The following is a 23,990-nucleotide window of genomic DNA, read 5'->3' on the forward strand; positions in this document are numbered from 1 at the left end:
CTGGTAATGGGAATGGTGCACTCTTGAATGCCGTCCTCCCGGGCAGTGGCATCTGTCTGAACAATGCTGGGACTCGGCAGTTTTTCAGTTTTGCCTGGAATCTTACCAGGAGTTTCCTGCTGTTCAGCTGGCAGCAAAAACAGAACTTATTAAATAATGCACGTAGGAAAAAAGCAGAGGGAAAAAGGAGAAAACTTTAGCTATGGCTGTTTATGCAGGGCTGTTTTCCCGTGGTCACCCCTGCCGACTGCTCCGGTGCCTCGTTTTGATTATGCAAGACTTTCCCAACCGTCAGAGGTCGCCTTGCTCTCCCAGCGTGTTTCTGCGTGTTTTGCCTGCATTTTCCAGATTCAGCATCTGGAAAACCTTCCGATTTCTACGACTCTTAGCCAGAGGTTGGAAAACATATGAAATTGTTTCATAGAGAAGTTCTAGAAATTTGCAAGACTAGGTTCACAGTGCAAATCATGATATCTGTTCTGTTGCATCTTTCGGAAACCAAAGAACCTCTGCTTCCTTTCAAATGGCTGAAATCAGTTTCCAGCACTGATCTGGCTGGAGTTTTGAATGGCCAGGAGTGATGGAATTTATTCCTTATGTTCACCAGCGTGTATGTCTTTCCACTCATACTATAGTCCCTGCATCATTCACCAATAATATCCATGAGAGGCCCAGCTCTTCCCCCTCTATTGGTAGGGCTGCCAACCTCCAGGTAGTAGCTGGAGATATCCTGGGATTACAATTGATCTCCAGGCAACAGAGATCAGTCCACCTGGAAAAAATGGCTACTTTGGAAGGTGGACTCTATGGCATAATACCCCCTTGAAGTCCCCCCTCTCCCTAAATTCTTCCCTCCTCAGGCTCCACCCCCTCCCCCTAATCTCCAGGTATTTCCCAATCCAGAGCTGGCAACCCTATCAAGTGGTCACATCTCCGCCTCCCCCAAACCACACCCCAAAAATACTAGAAAAAGAAAGGAAAATGTACAGTAATAGCACAATAGTACATATGTTTCCCCCCACAAATTTGCATAGTTCTAATAGTTTGGTGGCACTTCCAAATGCTTGGAAAGGTTAAGAGAGATTTGTGAATAATGTGTACCCCTCTTGGTGCCATACTGTGAGTCATCTTGTCGAATGGCGTGGCCAGATGAAGACTTCATGTTTACATTTTTCTTTTCACACTGAAAAAAAGAAAAGTTATTTTTCTTGTCCATAGGGGAGGCCTTGCCACAGTCAAAGCTGGAGAATTTCATACAGCCCTTACTTGGACACAGAGATCATAGGGTTACCAACTCCCCGGTGTGGCCTGGAGATTTCCTGGAATTACAACTGATCTCCAGGCTACAGAAATCTCCTGGAAAAAATGGCTGCTTCAGCGGGGGGCCACTATGAAAACAAACTCTGCTGAGGTCTCTCCCCTCCCCAAATCCAGCTGTCCCCAGGTTCCACCCCCAAATCAAATTTTCCCAACTTCGAGTTGGCATCCCTAAGAGATCAGGAGATAATGATGCCCCTTGAAAATCCTCATTATTTAAGCCACAAGTAGAAGAACATAGACTGACTCCATGACTGTAAAAATGCAGCAAGAGGGCAGATGGGCAGAAGAACCCCCCCTCAAACCAATTCCAATGCTTGTGGATGAACCCCCAAGAAAATCAGGAGTAACTCAAGCGTGCAGAAAAGTTCTAGTTCTGCTGACAATGGTGTTGAGTCATCCATTTGGGAGGCCTGGAAAAGGGTTCCCCCCATAAGCCCGTTGAACTCGGATTCCGTGTGAGACTTGGGACCACTTTGTAAGGAACATAGAGGATGGGCTCCTTGCTACGAGAATCCTGTCCCACTTCCCAAATTTGCCCTTCTGATTGGGGATGGTGGGGAGCATTCATGACAACATAAGCCACAAGGTCTCCATTAGGGTTGCCAAATTAGTTGGACTCGCAGGCAATTGCCCGCCAATCCATCGTCCAGCTCAGGAGCAGGGATCGCACGCATGCGTGGCATGCCAACGTGATTACGTCACTTCCGGTTTACACCTGGAAGCTAGGGTTGCCAACCTCCAGGTATTAGCTGGAGATCTCCTGATATTACAACTGATCTCCAACCGATAGAGATCAGTTCCCATGGAGAAAATGGCCGCTTTGGCAATTGGACTCTATGGCATTGAAGTCCCTCCCCTCCCCAAACCCTGTCCTCCTCAGGCTCCGCCCCAACAACCTCCCACTGGTGGCGAAGAGGGACCTGGCAACCCTAGTGGAACCGCCACATTGCGACAGGCTGCTTTACCACTCAACCTCCCCAAACGCTAGCATTTGGGGGGGTTGAGTGGTAAAGGGGCCCGTCACGATGCGGCGCTTCCGGGTGTAAACCAGAAGGGACGTAATTGCTTCGTCATGGCTGCACATGATCCCTGGCCAAGCTCCGCCCCAAAAGCCTCCTGCTGGAGAAGAGAGGAGAACTGGCAACTGGAGACCAAGTCCTATGAAGAAAGGTTGAAGGAGCTGGGCATGTTTAGCCTGAAGAGGAGAAGACTGAGAGGGGATGTGATAACCATCTTCAAGTACTTGAAGGGCTGTCATATGGAGGATGGTGAAGAGTTGCTTTCTGTTGCTCCAGAAGGTCGGACCAGAACCAACGGGTTGAAATTAAATCAAAAGAGTTTCCGTCTAGGCCAGTGGTTCCCAACCTTTTTTTGACCAGGGACCACTAGGACTTTTTTGTTCAGTGCAGGGACCCCAAGGTTCAAAATAAAAATTCCGAGAATTTGAAAATAAACTTTAATCATAACTGTTAGTTAAATATTAAACTTAGAATAATATTTGAATATATATTTTTATAATAGAGAACTTTTAATTGCAAATATTAATTTATTATGGGTTTATAACTTTGTTTCGTGGACCTTAATTTAGTTCTTGCGGACCCCTGGGGGTCTGTGGACCCCCCGTTGGGAACCAGTGGTCTAAACATTAGGAAGAATTTTCTAACCGTTAGAGAGGTTCCTCAGTGGAACAGGCTTCTTCAGGAGGTGGTGAGCTCTCCTTCTCTGGAGGTTTTTAAGCAGAGGCTAGATGGCCATCTGTCAGCAATGCTGATTCTATGACCTTAGGCAGATGATGAGAGGGAGGGCATCTGGGCCATCTTCTGGGCATGGAGCAGGGGTCACTGCGGGTGTGAGGGTTTCCTGAATTGTGCAGGGTATTGAACTAGATTACCCTTGTGGTCCCTTCCAACTCTATGATTCTAACCCTAGTCTCCATTGACCCTGGGAGACAAGGGAAATGTCTTTGGAAACCACCGTTCCCATGCTTCCTGGCATCAAACGTAAGCCTTTGGGCTGAGCCTTCTGTCATTATGACAGCTCCCCAGAAATGCCTCCCCCAATCATGAGGAAAAGGAGAGGTCTGAGTTGAGAAATACCCTTAAGCCTGGTCCTTACAGCCCCCCGACTTTAAACAGCAAGAGTTTTGATGAAACTCATCCAGCAGTTTCACCGTTACAAGATGTGAGTGTGTATTGCTAAAAACACTATTTTTAAAATATCAAATCAAAGCAAGAATCCAGAAAACCAACTAAAAGTATCTTCGTGAGGAGACCACGCAAAAGCAAGACAAAAGCAAGAGAGCTGATCTGAGACATTTATTGATACGAAATTGAGCGCCTAACAACATATTCTGACTTAGAAGTCGACTGAAGTTTTAAAAAAATTCATCTCTCGAGCAGACTGGTTTCCGCTATTGTCACACCCTCCCCTCCACTGGGAATTTGCCGTCAAGCCAGTTCGGTTGTTCTGAGTTTTTTTTAAAATACAAACCTGTGCTTTTGTTCTACAGGAAATAAATCCCCACACACTTCCTAAACTCTTATTCACGAACAAGCCTATTTTCATTTAATCTCTAGGAAAATACTTTAAAAATAAATATATAAGATGCTTCAGAGCTTTTCCATTAAAAAAAAATACTGCATACGGTTTGTTGTTGACTGAAAGTTGCTTTTCTGTTTAAATTTTTAGAGAAAATACAAACAGATGGGTTGTGGGGTTGTTTTTGTTTTTTTAAATTGGTTGATCAAGAGACTTCCTTGCATTTCTTGAAACAAACTACTGTTTAGTTCGGCACACCGTTATTCCGCTAAATAAAACTGAAAGATTACGCATTTTCTGCACATTTTCACAGACAGAATACCTTAAAATTTCTGCAGGTAACATCATAAAAGGCCAACATCTAATATTTCTGGCGTCGAGGTTCATTCCTCTGACCTGAATGACAGTATTCTAGATTTCCACAAAAGTATCTGAGCTAAACAATATGGCCCTAATAAGAAACACACTTCAGCAGAGAGGTATTTTTCATGTTCTGTTAAGTCTGCAAAATTCATAGTGCAAGAAGACATTGATGTACAATCACATACCTTACTTATATACAGAAAAAACCAGTGAGGCGTTATGAAATAGAATAGCTGTTATGTAAGAAAGATCCACAAAAGATAGCCATTGAGAAACATTCAACTTTTCTAGAGAAGTAGTAAGCGAGGTACGGCATGGTAGTTGGGATTTTAAATTAGCCATGCCGTTTTTGAGATGAAAATTGTCTAATGATGTTTGTGAAGCTACCTGTCTTCCTCCCATAGACTTAAAAAAAAAATCAAACCCACAGGAAGGAAGCCTAGATAACCTTTGCTTGGTATCCGATTGGGGAACGTTTGGAAGCAAAGTCCACCACATACCAGTAAAAGCAACTTATCAATATTTTTATAAGATGGGCAGCAAGTGAGCTGCCATAGCATAAAATCACTTTAATTCGTTCATTTTAACTCCATGTCATTTAACATGATTAACACTTTTGACTTTGGTAAGGTTGAGCTACCAGATTAGAAACCTTTTGAAATCATTTAAATGAGTCCATAGCAATGTTGGTTAATAACAGATCAGGACTTCTACAGGAGCAAATAAATACTTTTCCTCTGCAAACTTCTTGAGCAAATTCATCAATGCTATTTGCCATGTCTAAAGTCCCTTTCCTACAGACTCTTTAAACTTGCTGTGGCTTCTGACAGCAAACACATTCTTTTTTAAAAATGTTTCACACACCTAAAGGATAAAGTGCAGCAACCACCACAACAAAAAAGATCAAAACGGGCTTTGGAAAACCTGAAGTAAGGCTTTATTAACTGTGAGAGGACACCATTTTATCTTTAAGGAATGTGAAACCTTAAAAAAATCTGTTGGCCTTCAGAAGTCAAAGTACATTGAAGAGAAGAAAAAGAAAAGCTGGTTTTTATACCCCAATTTTCTTTCCCTTTAAGGAGTCTCAAACCGACTTACAATCACCTTCCCTTCCCCTCCCCACAACAGACACCTTGTGAGCTGGGTGGGGCTGAGAGTTCTGAAAGAACTGTGACTAGCCCAAGGTCACCCAGCAGGCTTCAGATGGAGGAGTGGGGAATCAAACCCAATTCCTCCGCTCTTAACCACTACACCGCATCGGCTCTCATATGAAAGGGACCAAAAGAGGAGGAAGCAACCCATTCCTCTAATGGGTGGTATTTTAGGAGAAGCCTATTCATTGTCTATTTTTTAAATAGGCAATGTCAGTGTGTGCTTCTTGAGTGGTAAGGCATCCACTTTAGGTATATGTTAAAACAAACATATGGATACCTTAAAAGACAACCACCATTTTAATAAAGGATGAATGTATAGGCATGGTATGATTGCAAGGTTAAATGCTTATACTAGGGAGTACTGCTGTGCCAACCCCCTCCCAACAAGAAAAATTATATTATATCTGTAATGCAAAGACATTAAGCCAGCTTTACAGGTGTTAAAAAAACAAAGCGCAATCCACAAACTGTTGAAACAGGGGACGTTTGCACTTGGTCTGTCTTCAATATGACCCAAGTTAATGGAGTAAAATGAAATTCAGTACAAAGTTGCAGCCTTAAGCAATTTGTGGATCCCACTGTGGCAATTCAAGTTCACCCCTGAAGTTGAGCAGAGCAAAGTCTGGGCAGTTTCTTCAGATATGGTCTAAGGTCTTGTATGCATGACTGTTTCACGCGCCATTACCCCTCCGGCAACTGTGGGTCTTTGTTTGAATTATGCATGCCGTTTCCGACCGTCAGAGGTCACCTCGCTCTCCCCTCCCCATGTTTCCCTGTGCTTTGCCTGCGTTTTCAAATTTGAAATAAAACAGATCTCTGAAAATGCAGGCAAAATACAGGGAAACGCAGGGGGAGAGCGAGGCGACCTCTGACGGTCGGAAATGGCATGCATAATCAACATAAAGACCCAAAGTCATAGGAGGAGAGATGGAGAGGAAAACAGCCATGCATAAAAGACCTGAGTTTAACTGAACCGCAAGGAGATGAACTATTATACAAGTTGTATATTCCGCAAAGTAGGCAAACAGCAAACAGCTGTGCTGTCCGCCATTTAAAAGTTAAAATAAGTCATTTTTTTTAAAAAGCACATTTAAATGTGCAGAAGCAGTTTATGGTCATTACATTGTTCTTTAAAAGTTTCAGCTCAGCCACTTTTTTCCACAGTTATGGCGTGCACAATACGAACTAGAAACAGATAGAAACACTCAGCCTTCCTTCGGTTGCCGGGAGGAACTGCCAAATCGTGATACTGCAAGGATAATTTAAGGAGTCTGGCAACTTGAAATAATGTATACATATATATATTTAGAATGAGACCTATTTAGATCTCCTCGCTAATTATGCCCTAGGTCTATACTACCTGCTCCTTACTGTTTCGCTATGGAATGGTGTTGTCTTTTTAGCTTTCAGTCACAATCAAAGATTAAATGATATGTCCTGAATTGACAGAAGTGTTCCCTTTTAAGAATGGAAAAGTTCCACATTTCATGCTTTACAGTATTTTCCTTGGGAGAGTTTTCTTTTAGGTTCTTTATTATTCCCATCATGGTTTTCTTGGTGTCGTTTCTTGTGGTTTATGGCAAAGTTTATATGTGGTAGTAGAAACCAAACTGGTTCCCTGCTTAGCTTTGGGAGGGGTCTTCCTTCTTGATACACAGCGTTACCGGTTCCCCAACAGTGCCATAGCTGAGGGTTCTTGTAGAAACTTCTGTTTTGAAGCTAGATTGTCCATTATCTGCAGACAGCTGGACTTCGGTACAGAAAGATGGTGCCATTTTGAATGGAGATTCGGCTGAAGCTCCCGCAGCTGTCGTATGTGATGCAGGTGTCGCCACTGCCTCAGTGAGGGTCTCACTGACATGGAAAGAAATGTTGGATGGACCACTGGACTGCATTCCGGTCACTCTGGATGCCGACATGAAGACGCCGCTTGGATGATGCCCTTCGAACTGGCTAAAAAAGGTTTGCTTCGTCTTAGGAACCACAGGCCGGCCCACATTGAGTAAGACAGGCTTCCCAATGGTGGGCTTGTTGATTTCAGTTTGAAGCACAGCTATTTCGCAAGGCTTGTCTTCATAGTTTGGATTTCCACATCGGTAGGTCTCCCCTTCTTCAGGGACATAATCTTCAAGGTCCTCCAAAGTCAATGCTTTTCCATTTCGGGTCAGGATTTTGTGATCTCGGTTGCTAAGGTCAACAAACTCTGCCTCTTCGGGCTCATCGATTATGATGTTTTCTTCTTCTGGAAGGTCTTTGTCTGGTGCGGGACTTGATGGTCTCTCTTGGGCAGCCCACATTGTTTCAAAATTAGCAGCAGCATCTTTAACCTCTGCATCTCGATGGGAATCCTTGCCCGGATCAGTTGTCTCAGCTTGTTCGTCGACAAAACTGACCATATGAGAAGCAGCTGGGGAATCAGTCATACTGACTGACTCACGTGGGCAGTTCTTTCCTTCTTGCTCAGACCTATGTTTGGAACTTACATTTTCATCACTGGTTAATATCCCCTTGTCTTCAGCTCCAGATGTTTCAACATCAGAGGGTAGGGAAGACTTGTCTTGCTCCACCAATTTATTGTTGGAATTATTTGTGTTTGGGTCATCTTCAGGGGAACGCCTGGGTCTGGAGCCAGACCAAATAAAACTTGATTCATCTTTTTCCAGTCTCACAGGAGAAGCTCCTCTTTTCCTTGAAGTCTGAGCTGACTTCTTCACGTTAAATTGAATTATTTCCTCCACCTCAACCCATTTGGGTTTCTGCTCTTCCGCGATGGTTTCTACGGTGCTACTTCTGACTGACGCTCCTTTCCTTTCTTCTGCCTCCGTCACAAAAAGAGTGGGAATGGCTGCTCTTTGCATGGCTTCAATGTCATGTCGGTGAAGAGGCTGCCTGACTTTGGTCATATAAACTGGCTCAGGAGTCGAAAACTCTGATCTCGAGGAACGTGAAGGGGAATAGCTCGAAGGCGGGCGGGCAGGAGAGATCCTTCGCTTTACCCTGGGGGTCTTCACCACCGTTGTTATCGTTTCCTCTCTGACGATGGAAAACGTTGGAAATTGTGTTGTTGCATGGAGAGAAATGAGCTCTCCCCTTTCCCACCCTTTGGAGGTCCACACACCATCACATGCGGCAAAGGCACTGCAATCGTGTTAGTTGTGTGAGCACCGCAGCATTGTGTGAACCCTGATACTTCAAAGGGGCATGCAATAATATACGCCCCCACACCCATCTCAGGTTCAGAAATTATCCTCTGTTGGGCTAGGATCCTATTCAATGTATCCCAGCTCTCTATGAGTTGTTCAGAATGGATAAACATGGTCCGAATCCTTCTCAGTTTAATTCTTTGAGCTGCCCACTCTAACAGTGGCTTCAAAACTTTGGGGTCAAGTAACACGATCATCCCTCACATCTCATGCAGACTCGCTGTGCCTTTTGGGCGTACTTTTTAGTTGGGAAAAAATATAATAGGGCTCAACAGAACAACTTAGAATTAACAGTTGGTTATTAGTAATATTTTACGATGTTTAATAAATGACTAATATCACTGTGTTTCTGGGAGAGGCTGTGGCTCAGTGGTAGAACATCTGCTCGGCATGCAGAAGGTCCCAGGTTCAGTTCCTGGCATCTCCAGTTAAAGGGACCAGGCAAGTAGGTGATGTGAAAGACCCCTGCCTGAGACCCTGGAGAGCCGATGTCCGTCTGAGTAGATGATACTGACTTTGATGGACCAAGGGTCTGATTCAGTATAAAGCAACTTTAAGTGTTTCAAAGATTTTTTTTCACTCCTAGATTGCTTACATTCAGAAGCGTTACCTAATTTAAACTCCATAAAGAAGTTCTGAATGATAATGTTGCATATTTTCATTATTTAAACTGTTTTTTATTTAGCAAGATGTCATTCGTGTATGGGAACAAGCAAGCAAGACTGCAAAACACAGCTTGGTTAGAAAACAGTAGCAAAAAGTAAGTCATGCCCATTACAGAGCAAAAGACTGAAACAATGAAAACTGATTGTGCCAAGCTAGAAGTATTCTCTCTGGAACTTATCTTTGCATTTCGTAAATATTATGAGGGTGATGGAAAAGATTCATTCCTGACACTGCTGCCTTGGACATTACTTGAACATCATCTCATTTTGTGGGGCCCTACTGTCTGTTCCCATACATTTGTCTGTAAATTTCTAGAGTTATCAGCCCCCATTGTTAAAGATTGAAAATGACGTATGTCACCTATGCAGAAGAACCCCTAATCACTTGGTTATGAAAGCAAATGCTGAAGGTTGATTTTAGAATCAGTGTTAAAACTGCTGAAATCTGAGGTTATTGTTTAAAGCGGTTTTGGGTCCTCAGTGGGGAGAGAGGTGGGGTATAAACGTATTGGTTGCCTCAAGTAATGTCCATCTGTCCTCAACCAGGGCCAGGGTTTTTTTCCAGCTCCGGCACCAGCCTGGTGGAACTCCCTCTCAAATGAGACCAGGGCCCTGCGGGATTCATTACAGTTCCACAGTGTCTGTAAGACTGGATTGTTCTGCCAGGACTATGGTTGAGGGCAGCAATGGTTTTCCATCTTAGCTGGCCTCCCTCCTCTGTGTAGGAGTGGAGAAACCAACCCCGTTCACCAGATTAGAGTCCGCCACTCATGTGGAGGAGTGGAGAATTGAGCCCGGTTCTCCAGATTAGAGTCCACCGCTCTTAACCACTACACCACGCTGGCAGAAACACATCAGCCCACTGCTGTCAGCCAAGCAATACACTCTCTGCCTTGCCACACAAAATGAAACTACCAGCAACAGGAGTGTTTGACAGGTACCCTCAGCAGGAACGAGAAATGCCTGATATTCAAACTGGTTTCAGAAAAGGAAGAGGCACTAGAGATCATATTGCAAATATAAGCTGGTTACTGGAGCATACGAGAGAATTTCAGAAGAAAATCAGCTTGTGTTTCATAGATTACAGCAAAGCTTTTGACTGTGTGGATCATGAAAAGCTACGGCTGGTTTTAAAGGAAATGGGTGTGCCACTACATCTGATCGTTTTGATGTGCAACCTGTACTCTGGACAAGAGGCCACAGTTAGAACAGAATATGGAGAAACGGAATGGTTTCCAATTGGCAAAGGTGTCAGACAAGGATGTATTTTATCTCCCTATCTCTTCAATCTATATGCAGGACATATAATTAGGAAAGCTGGATTAGATTTAGATGAAGGTGGAGTGAAAATTGGAGGGAGGAACATTAATAATTTGAGATATGCCGATGACACTACATTATTGGGAGAAAATAGTGAAGATTTGAAACGACTACTGCTGAAAGTTAAAAGAGAAAGTGCCAAAGCAGGACTACAGCTGAACATCAAGAAAACAAAAGTAATGACTACAGGAGAATTACACAACTTTAAGATTGACAATGAGGAAATTGAAATTGGTTCTTGTGGGTTATCCGGGCTCCACCATCAACCAAAAGGGACACTGCAGCCAAGAAATCAGAAGGAGATTGACACTGGGAAGGGCAGCCATGAAGGAGCTAGAAAATATTTTGAAGTGTAAGGATGCGTCACTGGTCACCAAGACTAGATTAATTCATGCCATCGTATTCTCTATTACTATGTATGGGTGTGAAAGCCAGACAGTGAAGAAAACTGATAGGAAGAAAATAGATTCCTTTGAAATGTGGTGTTGGAGGAGAATGTTATGGATTCTGTGGACTGCCAAAAAAACAAATCAATGGGTGTCATGAGTCAGCCTGCAGAGAGTCAGCCTGCAGAGACCTCCTCCGATGAAGAGGAAGTAGAGACCAGAATAGAGGATCAGCCAAAGTCAGCAAATGACTCACCATGTCTGCAGCCTGCCAGCTCAAGGTCTCCAGTTGGACCTGACACCTTGCAACATGCAGTGTCTCCAGAGGCCTCACCAGGGCCGCTGGAGCAGAGAAGAAAACAGGTCCGTCTGGCAATGCAGCAGAGATGGCAGAGTGCTAGGCTGAAGGCTTTATAGAGGAACCTCCCCAGTAGCAGTGATGAGGAAGAGCAGGGCTGAAGCACCACCTGTGAACTCAGCCTCATCAGCATCAGCTGGCTGCTACAGCAGCAGGGGAAGGGATTTAAGCCATCACTTAGGCTTGGCTGTGGTGCAAGCAACTTGTCACCAACCTCCTTGAGTACCTGCCTTGTTTCCCTGCTATCCTTTGGATTCCTGGTATCCTGACTTCTTGGACTGACTCTGACTAACGCCTTGGACTTCCCTTGCCTGTATTGATATCTCGGACTCTGCCTTCACTGTGAATGACCTTGGACTGTTCCCCAGACTACGCTTACAGCCCTCGCTCCTCGCCTGTACCACGACAATGGGTTATAGATCAAATCAAGCCTGAACTGACCCTAGAAGCTAAAATGACTAAACAGAAGCTAGCGTATTTTGGTCATGCCATGATACGACAAGAGTCACTGGAAAAGACAGTGATGCTAGGAAAAGTTGAGGGCAGCAGGAAAAGAGGAAGACCCAACAAGAGATGGATTGACTCAATAAAGGAAGCCACAGCCTTCAATTTGCAAGATTTGAGCAAGGCTGTCAAAGATAGGACATTTTGGAGGACTTTCATTCATAGGATCGCCATGAGTCGGAAGCGACTTGACGGCACTTAACACACACACCCCCTCCCAGCAGTGAGGCTGACATGTTCCTGCCTCCCCCTTCCATTCAGAAGGCAGCGTGAGCGCTTTTCTTGTCAACGGTTACACTGCTCCATTGCTTAACCTGACAGGCTATACTGTGCCATCACATCTTCATGTCAACAATGTGATCCCTGATGAGTTGAGATAATGTAGCCTGAAGGACAATTATTTGGAAAACATCACCGAAGCAACAGCTAGCAGGGCTACAAACAGGCACAAGCAAGCAAGGAGAGGTAGCGAACTATCAGGGCCCTACGCCGACACCCCTTTTTAAGATAAATGTGTTCGCTCCTGAAAATTCAGCACAATGTTTCAAGAGTGAAAGCTAGGCCGTGTTGATGAGCTTCACCAAGTTCTCCATCAAACCGTTTCTTGGCGATGCCGACAGTAGCAGAGAAAAATTGAAGAGGGAAGAATTGCAAGTTAAGAGGCTCGTTAGTATGCATAAGCACATCTTTTGAAGTTGTGGTGTTCAAAGATAAAAGATTGTTATTCCTGATGGATCTGAGCCTGCTCAACGCCTGTTGCTGTGCAAGAATTAGCCCAACACCGTGGCTACGGGTTGGTCCTGTTGCACGTAAAATGAGGGGCGGCTACAGGTTTGTGGGCTAACTGGCAACCTACTTCTCTCTTTTCCCATAACACAAAAATACCACAAGATTCTGATGGGATGGGAAGAGACACACTCGCATGGCCAATAAACACAGGCTTGTTATTGGTTCATGCAGAGGCAGCGACGTCAGAACACGAATGTTAAAGAAAATATCAGCACTTACATGATGATGGTTTTCTTGGGGACCTTAGTCTCTTGTTCAGTGACTACAAAGAAAACAGTATGAACAGCATGGGGTTAAAGAGAGGCAAAAGCTGAAACGATCACATTAACCTTGTTAAGCGAATCAAGAAGGAAAAAAACACCCTTGATTGAAAAGAATTATAATTTAAAAAAACAAAAAACAAAGCATACACCATCCCATCATTGCTTGCTGTGGTTATTTCAAGTGTTATAACTGGTGTCTCTAGGTGCTATACTGGAGAATTTGGACAATCAGATCTACAGATCACTGAAACTGGCAATGCGTTTACACCGGGACCAATGCCCCTAGTGTTAATGGCACATAGCAGCAATTCACGGCAGACTCTAGCCGGATCATCTAGAATCATAGAGTTGGAAGGGACCACCAGGGTCATCTAGTCCAACCCCCTGCACAATGCAGGAACTTCACAACTGCCTCCCCCCCACACACACCCAGTGACCCATACTTCATGCCCAGAAGATGGCCAAGGTGTCCTCCCTCTCATCTGTGCTGGCAGTGTTAACGGGTTATACATAAACAATGATGCCAGTTCCTATTCCTTCAACCTCACCCCTCATGCTGGGACTTCTCTTCCAGTGCGGAGAAGGGGCAGTTAGGCAATCGAAGGGTGAGGGCTGCTATGGGGCAGTTAGGCAATCGATGTGTAAGTAGGGAGGGGCTGTGGCTCAGTGGTAGAGATCAGCTTGGCATGCAGAAGATCCCAGGTTCAATCCCTGGCATCTCCAGTTAAAGGGACCAGGCAAGTAGGTGATGTGAAAGTCCTCTGCCTGAGACCCTGGAGAGCCACTGCCGGTCTGAGTAGACAATACTGACTTTGATGGACCAAGGGTCTGATTCAGTATAAGGCAGCTTCATGTGTAGGATAGCTTAACTGGTTTGTGGATCACAGCCTAAGGCTAGTTCACCACCAAATAGTTTTGGGTGGCATGACTATAAGCAGTAATGGTAAAGATGGGTATGTCTACCTCCAGCCATGACTTGAAGGCCAAAACCTACTATGATGGTGGAAGTTCCAGGACCAAAGCTCTCAAACCTTTTTTTTCTTTTTAGATACCTGATTCAGATTCACACTAGGGAGGGAGGTTAACACTTCCTTCCGGTGCCATTTTCGTGACCAGAAATGCAGAAGAAGAAGAGTTCGTTTTTATACCCCGATATTCTCTACCTTTTAAGGAGTCTCAAACTGGCTTACAATCGCCTCCCTTCCCCTCCCCACAATAGACACCCTGTGAGGTAGGTGAGGCTGAGAGAGTTCGGAGAGAGCTGTGCCTAGCTCAAGGTCACCCAGCAGGCTTCATGTGGAGGAGTGGGGAAACCAACCTGGTTCACCAGATTAGAGTCAACCGCTCTTAACCACTACACCATGCTGGATTTCAAACGGCCCTCCAGAGCTTTATTTGCCACCTTGGAGAAAACATGCAGGCAACATAAAGTGGGGCTAACAGCAGCTCTGCGGGGCCATTTCATGTTGAGGAAATGCCATGGGGGGAAATAGTATGAGGTCCCTGCCATTTTTTAAAAAACAAATGCCTGGAAGCACCAATTACAGCAACTGTGGGCTGTACATCGGGTTTGGCCCTGGGTCATCTTTGCATTTTGAACAGGGCAGGGAAACAAAATCCTAACAGCTGCTCCTCTTTGAGCAAATCCATCAGAAGAGTTTCTGAAAGCGGATGGCGGAGGGGATCTTTCTCCACCTTCCCCAAGCAACCGCCCGTTTGTCCTGAAACTCCTTGCTGAGGGCCGGGAGGTCTTTGTAAGCAAAATGCACACAGGACTGAATGCTGAATCGATGAGGGTGTATGAGGTAATATTGCTGATTTCCTGAGGTAATATTGCTGATTTCCTCATGCTAAAGCGATGAGGGTGCATGAAGTAATTTTACTGGTTTCCTCCTCATTGTTGCAGTCACACCTCCCTTATTCATGTGGCACATTTTTTCTTGTGAGGCGCTTCCAATCCTTAGAGAGGAGTTTCAGGACAGACAGCAGGCTGAGTGAGGTAGGGAAATGTGGGGAACGACCCATATTGCCAATGGGTTCTGTGAACTCTTCTGATGGATCCAACCCAAAGAGACGATACTGAGATATCGAGAGTGAGGGTCATTGAAACAACATATTAAGGGGTGAGATCAAACCGTTTACACTGGAGTGGAGTCAGTATCAACTTCAGGGGAAGTATACCTCACAGATAAAAATGTTTTACCAAAAAATTCAGGGGTGTGTGTGGTTTATATAAGAAAATAAGACCAAGACTCTTACTCCTTCTTGGTACTGGTTTCTAGCAATCTGTCTCCTCTATTACAGTCTCTCTTTTTGCAGGGTGGAAGTCTTTTTCTCTGAAGAACAAACGTTGAGTCCAGTAACACCTTAAAGATCCACACGTTTGACCAGAGCTTAAGCGTTTGTGAGTCGGTGATCACTTCAAGTTTATACCCTGGTAAATTTCATTATTTAAGGTGCGACTTGACTCAGAGTTTGTTCTACTATTGCAAACTAACACCGCTACCCACTTGAAACCATTGCTCTAGAAGTACTTAAATCCTGTACTCAAAAGTACTCAAAATCCAATTATGGGCGGATGCTCTTTTTTGAAACCTGAAAGGTCATCCATTCCTTTATCTTGGATTTCAAAACGTGTATGGTATAAGCAAAGCATGACACCACACTGTACTTAATGAGTTAGTAAGTCCTAAGGGGAAATAATCTGTTTCTTAACATTATGTCTTAAATAATCTCTTCCAGGCATTTCTCCTGTCACAAGTTTAAAATATCTGGATGACAGCCCCAGGACTCATGCCTATATTTGCAAAGCACATATGAATATCTTGTGTGCTATCAAGCAGCTTCCAGATACACCGATAAGCAGCTGACTGTTGGCAGATCACAGGTCTGTATGCCAAACATGTATATTATACATTCAGAGTACTTTGTGTTTCTTTGCAAAACATAGGAGTGTCCTGTGGGAACCGCCGGGCGTTTCAAAAGCATCACATAAAAGAGAGCTTCACAAGCAATTGGGGGCAAGAAATGAACCCTCCAAATCACCTGAAATATGGGTGCTTCGGTCTGTCTCCATGTTGTGCATGACGTCAGTACAACTGACTACAAAATGCCCAGACGACAACTCTCATTGCCAATTGGGCTAATATAAATCAGGCTATCCACAGACCTGTTTTGGCTTGACTTGCATCTAAAATGTGACTAAAGGGTTGCATCAGGTACCGAATTTTCACTAAAGATGCCCAAGTCCCCCTCATGTTGTTCCTCCAGAAGAGGCAATTCAGGTAGCCTTTTGGGTTATACCTTGCAAGAAACGGCGGCCTTGAACTCCTCTTGTTTTCAGACAGAACAACTGTAAACTAGTCTAAATTAACAGACTCCTTTGGCTTAGGATCTTTTTAGAACCACCTTCAAAATTGTTGCGTTTTAGCAGCATTTAGCTTTGCAAAGCAGGGAATCCTGATGAGCAGGTTAAAAGCTGTTAAGTCAAAAGGCTAGCCACGGTTTCTCTGCTACAGGCCCTCTCCGCTGTTAATGGGTTAAGCTGGCCGGCCGCGCAATGCAGGGAGATATGATGGGTGTGTATGAAGGAAAATAAAACGCGCAGAAGGTGGCTTCCAGAAGACTTTATTATAAATCTTGACGATCCCCTTGAGAAGCAAATGGTTATTTTCATGGTACATTTATTCAGTCGGTTTTGTCAAGAAAACTAACAGATTCACAGATTTCCAAGAAAACAAGCTGTCAATTATGATACTTTGAGAAAGGAGTGTCCAAATCAATTCAACTGAAGCCTATTCGATAAGGGATAGAAAACACTTCCCAAAATGCATTTATGAATTTTACAACAAATCTAAACCATAAAGTCATTATTATACCCTAATAATTATCACTGGAAAACAAAGTCATTTCTCTGTGAAACCGTCTTTCGATCCATTTATTTTGAAATGAACAATGGTATTTAGTCTGGATTAACAATCCTGAACAGTGAAGCTGATAAAAGAGTTCAGCTACAAAAGATTCATCTTTTAACATCCTGGCTAAAGAGAACTCTAAATATGTCCTTAGCCTTTGCATAAAGAAAGGATTACTAAGCTGACAAATCAAACGTCACTCTGATCATAAACTGTATGGCCCTTGTATGGATAACGAAAGCGGCACAACAGAGTGACCACAGACAAAGTACCTCCACCTACTCAATTAGTTAATGTTAAAGATGCAAGTAGTTATGTTTTAACAGAAAGATGAAATGGAAGCAAGGATTCTTTAGTAATAGTTTTATTGGTGTGCTTTATCTAAAATGAATCTAGAAGGTTGTTGAGGTGTACCTCTTGCTAGGAGATTAATGATCCGCTTTCAGAAAGCTCACCAGACACCTAAGGCTTTTTAAATGCATGTCTGCATCTGAATCAGGCCTGACTGGAGTAATCCGGAGCTCTACAGCCTGGCTCTCAGGACAGGCGAACTTCAGACGCTGGCCTCGGGGGCCTGGCAGAAAGGAGGGATAGAAATGTTGTAAATAAATTAATGTGCCATTTCTAGATGGGAAGCCTGCCAAGTGCCCGATTGAGAAGTGCATGGTACCTTGGGAAGAGCTGAGGAAGGGTACTATGAAGAAGAAGTTGGTTTTTATATGTCGACTTTCTCTACCACTTAAGGGAGAATCAAATCAGCTTACAATCACCTTCCCTTCCCCTCCACACAACAGACACCCTATGAGGGAAGTGGGGCTGAGAGAGCTCTAAGAGAGCTGTGACTAGCCCAAAGGTCACCCAGCTGGCTTCATGTGGAGGAGTGGGGAAACCAACCCAGTTCACCAGATTAGCATCTGCTGCTCATGTGGAGGAGCGGGGAATCAAACCCGGTTCTCCAGATTAAGTCCACCGCTCCAAACCACCACTCTTAACCACTACACCATGCTGGCTCTACACTATGCTGACGTATATATTCCATAATGTTGTGGGTGGGCTCAGGGGGAAAGCAGGCAGTGTTGTTCCTATCATGGGCTGCACCATGGTTTTGACCACTCGGCCCCAGCTACACTTGTCCAGATGGAGAGCTAGGATCATGGTCCAAGTCTCATCTTTGCTTAAGGCAAGCAAACCATCTCTCAACTTCCGCACACACGCCTCAGCAATAATCTTACTGGCCTACCTTACCAGGTTATTGTTGAGATCACTAACATAATGTACGTGAAGCATTTGAAATGCCTGAAACAAACGAGCTGCTGTATATTAATTATTATTGCATAGTCTCTCCACATCAGGAGTTCCCAAACTTTTTGAGACTGGGGGCACCTTTGGAATTTGTACACAGCATGGTGGGGGCAGTAGCAAAATGGATGCCGTGGAAGGCGGAGCCATACACACACCCAGAGAAAGTCCAACTGCAGGGGAGAAGAGGGGTGATTTTAAAAATACTCTGGGAAAGGGGACTGAGAGAGAGAATAAAACCAACACTGGTGGTAGAAGAAGAGTTGGTTTTTATATGCTTATTTTCTCTACCTATTAAGGAGAATCAAACCAGTTTACAAACTCCTTTCCCTTCCTCTCCCCACAACAGACACCTTGTGAGGTAGGTGAGGCTGAGAGAGTTTGAACTGTGACTAGCCCAAGGTCACCCAGCTGGCTTCATGTGAAGGAGTGGGGAAACCAACCCGATTCCCCAGATTAGAGTCCACTGCTCTTAACCACTATACCACGCTGCCACAGAAGCTACATTATTTTAATCTGCACAGCCAATCAGATCTCCAGTGGTCTAACAGAACTATGCTGGGCAAGAGGCCCACCTGACTCCATCCACTTTCTGAAAACACTGGCTGGACACCAGGTCATTGGTGGGTTTCATGGTCCCCACAGGCACCATGTTGGGAACCCCTGCTAAACACCATGCTTTCCTGGTGCCACTAGTAGCAGCAAATGCTCCCCGTTCTCAACTGGAAGCTTAATGACATGGAAATGGCCTCAAAAGAAAGCAGCTGAAACCTGATTTCATACCCGAGAATTCAAGAAAAAGGAGCCAAACAAACTACATTCGAAGATGAACATCTGGCGCAGAAGTGGGCAAATGACAACCTGGGAGTTGCAGCCTGACAATAGGAGCTTTTCATCCAGCCCTCGAGTGGCTTAATCATTTGTCACAATCCTTGGCCAGCTGGCCTACAGTGCCATGACAGGCACAATTTCTCCCAAGAAATTGTGTAACAGTTCAAGGGACATTAAGAGGAAAGACTACATCTGGTGCTAGAAATAGGAAGCGCCTGATTCGAGCTCAGAGCCCCCACCAATAGCGGCCAAGACGTAAACCTGGCCCTTGGCCCGAAAAGAATTTAGCCACCCTGCATTCTAGTCATACATTCCTTGCTAAGAAATAAAATTTTGAGAACACGGCTAGATGAGATGCTGGTGAAACATATTCAGGACTCCAGGGGGCTTTAATTTTCTTCAAAATAGCCATGAGGAGGCAGGGAGGGATTAATTTTTCCCCCATGCCATTTTCCTGAGAGAAATCCCATCACTACCACTATTGGGCTTTTCCACATTCTCCTTTTCCTGGCTTCTAAATTCCTGTTTTTTGAGTGGGGGGGAGGTGTTTCAGTTCCGTATGTGTTTTGCACCCTCTAGTGGTCGATTCAATCTAACCCAGCGTTAAGTTCGGCGTTAAAAACCTGCTGGACATAATGCTGCGCGTTATCAAATCAACCACTAGAGGGACCGCAACACGTGCAGAACTGACCTCCCCCCGCCCGCCCGCCCCCGAAGAAACAAAAACTTAGAAGCAAGGAAAATGAGAATGCAGAAAAGCCCACTCGCTTCTCCCCTTCCTTACCAGCGCTCACAGCTGCTTGGCAGAGAGTGATTTCTCTTGGGAGGAGAGAAGGTTTAATCCCCCTTGTGCAAAAACCACAACCTGAATCCAAAGCGAGTGTGCAAAAATACATGCAGCTGCTTTGGAAGAAAATCTGATCGTGGATCTCCGGGCATCTTACTGAGCCATGTCATTTGTTATTGCTTATCCTTTACCGTGGCCTATTTTCCATAGGACTGGACAACGCAAGAAAGACACTGACTAACTACCAGATGCCTTGTGAGGTACCCCTAAGCTGATATGAATGAACAGGCTAAGCCAGGGGCGTCAAACATAAGGCCCGGGGGGGGGGGAAATCTGGCCCCTTGAGAGCTCTTATCCAGCCCACGAGCCAGTCAAGGCAGCCGCACACCCCCCAGTCCTGATCTGGGCTGACGAGGTATGGCCTGGCCAAACCAAGTGACATTTATGTCATATGCGACCCTCGTAACAAATGAGTTTGACGCCCCTGGGCTAAGCAACAGAGCACGGGATTGTCATTGTTTTGCGAAGAGGATGCCTCTTAACACTTGTGCTATGATTATTATTGGCCCTTTCTACAATGACAATCGACGACACACTTACAAATTCATCAAAAAGCATGGCATGTCCCCACGACCATCTAAAAGGCTTCAGGTATTGAGGCTTCCAAGACAGCAAAATCTCCCACTCAAAGAAGTTTGGAAATCGACAGACTTTGCATCTGCAAAAAACCTGCAACGCATTCTTGTACGGACAAGTATGCAGATGACAGGCGTGAACATAATTGCTTCTGGGGTAAGAAGCAAATGTATCCAGCCCTTAAGGAGATGACTTCACAGTAGCAGTAATTTTAACAACATACTTCCAGAGAAGATAAACAGCCATACCTTCAATTGTAATGGCTTGATCCGCTCTCCTCTCTTGAGCCAAAGCAGCTGCGCTCTGGTGGTAAAGCTGAGCCCCGCTCTTTGCCGTCCCTAGTCTGTTCACCAGCTAAAGGGGAGCATGGAACGTTAGTTAAAAATATATCAAGATCCCCGGCTAAAGAGGAAAACTGTTTCTTGCGTTTCCGCCACTCTCAAACAGTGACTTTTCGGCATATGTGTGAATTTTTGCTGCCATTTCATAGGTTCATAAAGCTAGCGTTCCAGGGGAGTATACAGGCAGCTATTGTATACCCTTGACTGAAGAATGGTATACTCCATCTATCTGGGATGGTCATCCTTTTCCACCGGGTGTGCAGCTTCAGGAGGAACACATATGGAGTGGGGAGGGAGGGAGGGGACACCCGCCTAGCCAGCCAGATCAGCCAAATCAACCCTGGTGATCAATGGGGTGACAGATGTTGCAGCCAGATCACCCTCACATCAGAGTATACAGGCATACCTCAGAGATATTGAGGGGTCATTTTCAGACCACTGTGATAAAGCAAATATTGCAATAAAGTGAGTCAAACGAATTTTTGGGTTTCCCAGTGCATGTAAAAGTTATGTTTACACTATACTGTAGTCTATTAAGTGTGTAATAGCATTATGTATAAAAAAACAATGTACATGCCTTAATTAAAAATACTTTATTGCTAAAAATGTGACAGACAGGAAGTGAGTACATGCTGTTGGAAAAATGGCACCGATAGACTTGCTCAGTGCAGGGTTCCCACAAACCTTCAATTTGTAAAAAACGCAATATCTGCGAAGTGCGATAAAGTGAAGCACAATATATCAAGGTATGCCTGTAATGCTTCTCTGCCATCGAAGACAAAATTTGACACTACATCAGTATCCCTGACAATATCCCTGCTCACCTCGCACTCGTAGAATCCCATGTCGTCCTTACAGGCATTTTTAATCACCAGAACAATCACGCCACTCCGTTGCTCACTGAAACTCTGGTGCTTATTTGGGTCAGTCAACAGATTTCCATCTTTATACCACCTGATGGGGGAAGAACGAAAGAGAGAATGGAGGTGTCCTAGGTGAAATATATTGGCAAGGATCAGGTTGTGGGTAAAGAAAATGACATTATACATGGAATGGAGAAAATGGATAGAGGGGACTTCTTCCCCTTCTCCCATAATATACAAATTCGGGAGCAACCAATAAAGGTGATGGGTTGTAGAGTCCGGATAGAAAAAGGAAATATATACTCAATGAGTAAATTGTGGGATTCACTGACAGTGGATATAGTGATGGGCATGGGCATAGACAGCTTTAAAAGGGGGTTAGAGAGATACATGGAAGAGAAGTCCATGGAGAGGCGGACGCTAATCTGGTGAACTGGATTGGTTTCCCCACTCGTACACACAAAGCCAGCTGGGCGACCTTGGGCCAGTCACAGCTCTCTTAGAGCTCTCTCAGCCCCACCTACCTCATAAGGTGTCTGTTGAGGGGAGGGGAAGGGAAGGAGATTGTAAGCCAGTTTGATAGAGAAAGTTGGCATATAAAAACCAACTCTTCTTCATCATCAGTGGCTACTAGCCATTGTGACTAAAGGGAAATATGTTCTTATTGCCCATGAGGAATGTTGTCCCTCTAGTCACCAAGACCTAAAAGTGGTGGAGAGGAAGCAGAAACAGGGACTTCTTCATCAAACCCTCTGCATAAATGGAAATTGAACCAACTTTCTCTCTCAATGGGAACAACAGCCAGAGTCGGCAGAAAATGCACTTCATTAGAATGATGTCAGAAGATCGGAGGTTACTGTGAATGGGTTTTATCCCATGGACTGCGGGTAAAGTGACATGCCTCAAGGAAGCCAGAACTATGATAAAAGAATGAAAGTGTTTCTTAATACTGCTAGTATCTCCTCAATGGAGCTTGTGTTAAGAAATGTCTCTGTCCAAGCACCCATGAGGACTTGTAAGAGGGACATATGTGTATCTGAAGAAACAGTCGCTGAAATTCTAGAAAACAAAGGGAGAACACATGAACACATGAAGCTACCTTATACTGAATCAGGCCCTTGGTCCATCAAAGTCAGTATTGTCTACTCAGACCAGCAACAGCTCTCCACGGTCTCAGGCAGAGGTCTTTCACATCACCTACTTGCCTAGTCCCTTTAACTGGAGATGCCGGGGATTGAACCTGGGACCTTCTGCATGCCAAGCAGATGCTCTGCCACTGAGCCACGGCCCCTCCACTTGTGAATGGGGGGAGAGTTGGCAGCCATGAGGCCTGCTAGAAGGCCTGGGTAGCTGCCCCACCTCAGGGTATGCTGATGCCAGCCCAGTGTACAATCTATCGTAAAGAAAGCAAACACAACAAAATGCTGCATCTCCAGCGCTCTCTCTTCCGTAGGGAACCAACCCAGGTGCATAATTATTTGGGGAAAGAACCACAAAAAACCCTTTTCATCAGCCCCCAGAAGACAGAACATGTAACTTTTCCACCAGGCCTAAAATTGAAGACAGCCGCAGGTGGTTCATCAATGCTGGCCTCCCAATCCTTCCCTCCCCGTTTTCTGCACAACTGGTATTTATATGGGGGTGTCCGGCCTACTTTGCTATGTCATTTCTTGCTACAGCGGGCACTGCAGTAAGTTGTGCGCCATCTATTTTAATAATCTGGTTAATAACTGGGAATTTGTACCTACGATTTGATGTTTTACTTGGTTTTCTTAATTGATATTTATATGCATGCTTTGTGGTTTTATTCTTGTCCCGTCCCCCCCGCCCGAGCCTGGTTTCGGCCGGGGAGGGTGGGTTGGAAATATAATTAATTAAATAAATACTGGATTTGCAAGTAAAATATTAAATGGAATATACTGAAACATTTCAATTTAAAAGATAAATGACTGCTCCTTCCGATATCATGTTAGACCTTATTTTCTTTGCAGCGAGAGTATACAAAGAAATTTTATATGATGCATATGCATCAAAATCAGATAGCAGAAATATAATTTTATCTGCATCTGAGTGTGTATTGATACCGGATAATATTCCTGCCAAAATTTAGCCCTGGGGCCTACATAGAATGGGCAAAATAGGATGTAGTGAGGCAGGTCTTCCAGAGTTGAGGATCCACAAATACAGACACATTGATCCCTTGGTGTTCGAGAATAGAGCCCCTCCAATAAAGCTGTTGTGGTGTAGTGGTTCGTGTTGGAGTAGAAACTGGGAGACACAGGTTCATATCTCCACTCTGCCATGCACGTTTGCTGGGGGATTTTGGGCCAGTCACATACTCTTCCTCACAGGAAGATTCGAGTCCAATAGCACGGTAGAGACCAACACACGTTTCAGGGTAGGAGCTTTCGAGAGCCAAAGCTCCCTTTGTCAGTATTGCTAAGGGGCTACTAGAC

General features: G+C 44.5%; 1 protein-coding gene across 1 annotated transcript in view; it reads right to left on the bottom strand.

Moving 5' to 3' along the window:
* Positions 1-23,990, bottom strand: part of OBSCN (obscurin, cytoskeletal calmodulin and titin-interacting RhoGEF) — a 224,709-nt gene that overhangs the window by 52,643 nt on the left and 148,076 nt on the right. The window contains exons 85-90 of the mRNA XM_056857144.1: positions 21,496-21,625; positions 20,579-20,684; positions 12,820-12,862; positions 7,040-8,408; positions 1,102-1,183; positions 1-127 (exon numbers count right to left, since the gene is read on the bottom strand). Coding sequence (XP_056713122.1) covers positions 1-127; positions 1,102-1,183; positions 7,040-8,408; positions 12,820-12,862; positions 20,579-20,684; positions 21,496-21,625 — 1,857 coding nt within the window. The remainder of the gene's footprint in view (positions 128-1,101; positions 1,184-7,039; positions 8,409-12,819; positions 12,863-20,578; positions 20,685-21,495; positions 21,626-23,990) is intronic.

This window comes from Euleptes europaea, chromosome 11 (genome assembly GCF_029931775.1).
Source record: "Euleptes europaea isolate rEulEur1 chromosome 11, rEulEur1.hap1, whole genome shotgun sequence".
Taxonomy (NCBI): Eukaryota; Metazoa; Chordata; class Lepidosauria; order Squamata; family Sphaerodactylidae; genus Euleptes; species Euleptes europaea.